The sequence below is a fragment of the Monodelphis domestica genome, chromosome 1 (genome assembly GCF_027887165.1).
Source record: "Monodelphis domestica isolate mMonDom1 chromosome 1, mMonDom1.pri, whole genome shotgun sequence".
Classification (NCBI taxonomy): domain Eukaryota; kingdom Metazoa; phylum Chordata; class Mammalia; order Didelphimorphia; family Didelphidae; genus Monodelphis; species Monodelphis domestica.
In genome coordinates, this window is record NC_077227.1 from 726,478,814 (window position 1) to 726,483,406 (window position 4,593).

At 57.3% G+C, this 4,593-nt stretch overlaps 1 protein-coding gene across 2 annotated transcripts; it reads right to left on the reverse strand.

The window, feature by feature from the left end:
* Positions 1-1,611: 1,611 nt before the first annotated feature.
* Positions 1,612-2,750, reverse strand: TMSB10 (thymosin beta 10). Of its 2 annotated transcripts, none has more exons than XM_001364217.3 (3): positions 2,647-2,750; positions 2,128-2,245; positions 1,612-1,900 (listed from the first exon to the last, which is right to left on the reverse strand). In XM_001364217.3, exons 2-3 carry the CDS (start codon positions 2,225-2,227, stop codon positions 1,866-1,868), a joined length of 135 nt encoding a protein of 44 aa, XP_001364254.1. In that variant the 5' UTR covers positions 2,228-2,245; positions 2,647-2,750; the 3' UTR covers positions 1,612-1,865. The 2 variants fall into 2 exon arrangements, with proteins under 2 accessions (XP_001364254.1, XP_056669550.1); XM_056813572.1 differs by lacking the exon at positions 2,647-2,750 and adding an exon at positions 2,372-2,584.
* Between the last annotated feature and the right edge of the window lie 1,843 nt (positions 2,751-4,593).

Here is a 4,593-nt window from a genome sequence, read left to right on the forward strand (position 1 = left end):
ATAGGGTGGTTATGAGGATTTCATGTTTATCTGATCAGGGCTAGCTAGGAAGAACAATGCAAAAGAGTGAGAGGACCTGGGTTCAAATTTGGCCTCCGACCCTTCCTAGTTGTGTGACCCTGGGCAACTCACTCAATTTAAACCTGTTTGCCAAGCCCTTACCGCTCTTCCACCTTGGAATTATTCTAAAATACATGGTAAGGGCTTAAATAAAATACGGGAGATCAATTTTATAGATCAAAGGGGCCCCGGACCCTGCCAAGACCTCATATCCTGGATCTGTAATTTATGGTATAAAAAACCAACTTCATAAATATAATTTGGGGAGGGGTAACCAAGCTCTGCCAGCTCTGTGAGGGGAGGGTCTCTGTACCTCCAGGGCCTTGCTCAGTGTCTACTACAAAGCAGGGGCTTGTTCATCCACCCCTAATGGATGGTCTTAAACTGGAGAGACATGGGGCCACCCTGCTTGAGAGAATATGGGAGGGTGGCTAAGATGGAGCTCCCCCATATCCCTCCCTCAAGGGGAAAACAGTCTCTCATGGGTGGATTTCCCATAACCCTTCTTTTTGGCTTCTTAGGTTTCTCCAGCTCCCCCCCCCCCACCTTCCTTTATCTGAATTAAGTAGCATTTCTTTGGATAAAAGATTTATAACTGGATGGACCTCAGAGGCTATTTTATATAATGCCTTCCTTTCGCTTTCACAATTGACCCTCAGAGATATGAGGACTTACTCAAGGTCTCCTAGTAATAGGCAGAATTTGAACCCAGGTCCTCTGATTCAAAACGAGCCCCCCCCCCCCCCCCCCCCGTTTATTCCCCAACCGTTTAAACTTCAGAACCTAACTTCCCCTTTTATTCCCGGTGTGCCTAACTCAGGTCCTTGCCCCAGCCCTCTGTTCATCAGGGGCAGCCCAGGGAGCTTTTGTGCTGTACTTATCAGTATCCTTCAGGGCTCAGCTCAGCCCGCCTCCTACCTGAAGCCTTCCCAGGTACCCACCCTCCCTCCAATTTCCTCGAGGCTCGCGGATTTCAAGCCGGAAGGGCCAACTGCAGTCCGGCACACACAAAGAGGCGGATATTTTGACTTTCCCCGCATCACCTTGGAATGTACCTGCCTTGACCTCCCCTTCTTCCCCATCAGCTCCTGGGCGGAACGCTGCTTCCCCTCCCTTCTCTTCTGGCCCCGCTTCGGAGGAAGCCTAGCAAACGGGGTCTTTATATAAAACGCCACCTATTACTCTCGATGGAGAAAACGGGGGCTATTCTGGCTTTACTTTGGGGCCAGCCACCTGGACCCCCCCCCGCCCCCAACCCTCCTCCCATGCCAGCGAAGCGGCGACAGGTTCCATCCGAGAGGGAGGGGATAGATCAGGACCCGATTCCAGGGCAACTGGGAGGCCCCGGGTTCGAGGCCACCCCTCCAGGTTCGGAGCGGGCATGAGCCGCGTTTTAGGGATATTCCATTTTTAAAAGCGCCTGTGCGGCCAGTCCCACAGCCACAGGCAGCAGCCACGGGGTCCAGGGTCTCTGGGGGCCGCGGAGACGTTGGCAGGAGCACGAGTACACCCAGGGCATGCCCCAGGCAGAGACAGAGGCCACACCAAGCATTTCACAATGTATTTCTCTTTAATTTCCATCCGGCATACAAATAACTTTCTCTATTACTTCAGGACAAACTGATGCGGCAGTCAAAGATTCGGCAGTCCCGGGATGACCCATTCTTGGAGAGATAACTGCCCAGTCGATGGCCCTTTCCCGCGCATCTTGCCTTAAATTTGGATAATGCAGGTAGCTATCTATGTTCCCTCGAAACCAGGACTGGGGTGGGGGTGGGGAGTCCCTTCGGGGTGCCGTCAGGCCTCTAGGAAATTTCACTCCGCTTTTCCTGTTCAATTGCTGCGGTGACCAAAGGCAGGTTTTAGGTCTAGGATGCTGGGGAGGGGGTGGGGGGGAGGGAGGTAGCTGAAGGAGGAAGGGAAGCAACAAGGGGGAGGGGCTCGGGGCTCCAGGGGGCAGGCTGGGGAGGAGGGTGTGTGGGGATCTGAGAGGTGTCTCTCTCTGCAATGCCGGGCGGGGGAGTGGGGAAGCGGGGGTGGGGGGTGGGAGGGGCAGGATGCACTCACTCTCTTTGGTGGGCAGAGTGTTCTTCTCCTGCGTCTCCGTCTTCTTGAGCTTGGCCTTGTCAAAGCTCGCGATCTCCCCCATGTCGGGCTTGTCTGCCATCTTCCTACCTGGAGAACCCTGCGGTTCAAACGGACGGGGCTGACCGGTCCGGGGCCTCCCCGCCCCGCGCTCGTCCGACGCCCACCCAGGGCCGCCCGCCCGGGGCCTATCTCCCAGACCGAAGGCGGCACCGCTGCCGCTCACGGTCAAGATCTCCCAGCGCCGCCGCCGACGCCACAAGCCCGACGGCTCCACGTCCTCCGCCGCCACCGCCCCAGCCGCTAGCTCCCTGCACGCCCCGCGAGTCTGTACAGCCCGGCGGCGGTTCCTGTAGCCTGCACGCGTCGGGGGCCGGGACAGAAGAGCGCGCTACAGTCCGTCCATCCGTCCGAGTCGATCGGTTCCGGCGTCCGCCCGGCCGGCCGACTGCCCCCACGAGCCCCGCCCCGCCCCGCGAACCTTCGCCCCGCTGGGCTCACCTCACAAGTCGTAGCTCCGCGTTCCCAACGACTCCTGCTCCTGCCACTGCAGCCAGAGACAAAAGAGCGCTGCCCGCCCCGCGCCTTATATAGCCCCCCGCCCCCGCGGCCCGCCACGCCCCCGCCCCGCCCCTCCCCTGCTCAGCCTGCTCCTCCCCCTCCCCGGGAGCATTCCCCCACCCCCGCCAACTCCCACCCCGGGCCGCCGCCCACCCAGGAGCAGACAACTCGGCTGTGCCTGTGAGCTGGGCACGGCGGCCTGAGGCGTGTGCAAACCCATGCACCCCCGGGCACGCACGTGCACCCGGGCACACCCAGCCTGGGCAAGTCCGGGCCACCCTCGAGCTGGACCCCGGCGTCCCCTGGGGGTCTCCCTCCCTCCTTCGCCCTCTCTTTTCATTTTACAAGGCCCCGCGGGCAAGACTGCTGAGGCGACCTCTCCCAGGCCATCCCTTGATCCATCTCTCCTCTCTCGGGATCCGCCAATGCCCGTCACACCTTTGCTTTCTCGCGGGCGTCTTCCCCCCCCCCCCCCCCCACCCCGATTGCGGGCTGGCGGGGCCCGGACTGGACGTTCCATTCCTGCAACTCCAGCTGAGGCGGCATTTACTCCGGCTCCACGCGCGCGGTTCAGCGCCTCCCGGCCAGAGCCCCTGAGCCCTGGCGGAGAGCCACCTTCAGTGCCCCGCGGTCACCCCAGGCCGTAGCTGAAAGCGCTGCACTCCCGGCCCTTTCTATGCAGCTCCGCACCCATTCACCCTCGAGATGGGGTCCCAAGATAAAAGGGACTTGCTGTGTGTAACTAGCACATGTGATATCCATGCAAGCACATACATGCCGGCATGCAATGGCTATGCAATAGACACCTGTGTCCATGCGCACACCACACACACACAGAAACCTGCACACTCGCCCCTCCATCCGTCCATCCACCCACCCTTCCGCACACACCGCAGTTTCCATTAAAGACCCCAGCTTTCTCAAGCGCCTTACAGGAAACTTCTCTGCCCTATTCTAACAGCTTTATTTTCTTTTCAAACACACCATTGAACAAATTTAAAACTCCCACCGTTTCCATGCCCACCCCTCCCCTTTTCCAAAAGATACTCTTGGAGACTTTTATTCTGCATTCGAGGGATGATCTGTTCCCTCCTGCTAAGTCACGTTGGAGAATGGGCACAGACAGAGACCAGCCGTGCCGAGGGAAGCCTACAGCTCCCCCGCGACCCTCCCCCCCAACCGGCTGGGTCCTCATTTTTCCTGCTCATCAGCCGGTTTCTTATTCCTGTCTTTGCTCCCAGACTCACTTTAGCCTGGCGGCATTTTCTCCGGATCTTCCAGGGAAAGAGGGATCAATAAGCAAGATGAGCAAAGACTCTGCCCGGGTCTTGTTCTCCCAGTCCCCGACCGAAGAGAGGCAAGAGAAAAGATTTTTGGGATCAGGTCTCTGGTCGGACCGGACCGGTATTTATTCGGAAAAAAAGAGACGCAGTAGTGGGGTGCCAGGGAAAGAGTCCTCACTCTGGAAGCCAAGGACCTGTTTTCTAATTCCTTCCCTTACGTTTACTATGTGCATGACCTCGAACGAGTTCATTACCCTCTCAGAGCCTCCGAGGGCCCGTTGGACTCGTCATCTAGCATCTTCTATTGTGGGAAATCATAGCTGTCCTCCCGGGCAAGCTTAGAGCTTTTGGAAGACCCTCCCCCCTCCCCCGAATATCCTAGTGTAACAGTGTCCATTGTAGGGGGAGGAGACGGCTGCACCTGCTGGCCAATAGGTCAACCTTTATAAAAACATTCATTTATTTATTTATTATTTATATTTACCTATATTTATCTACACATACACACATCTACAAACGTCTATGGATACGCACATTCACATATAGTTGTCTTTCTATCTCTAGGGCCTCTCATATAATCTGTGCAATCATTTCCAAAATATCC

What these genes read in the sequence shown, in the direction of transcription:
- TMSB10 (XM_001364217.3), bottom strand. Translation starts at nt 2,227, where the DNA reads ATGGCAGACAAGCCCGACATGGGGGAGATCGCGAGCTTTGACAAGGCC. An exon ending in CACTCTGCCCACCAAAGAGA is followed by an intron (nt 1,901 to 2,127) that starts GTGAGTGCATCC and finishes TGGTCACCGCAG; the next exon opens with CAATTGAACAGGAAAAGCGG.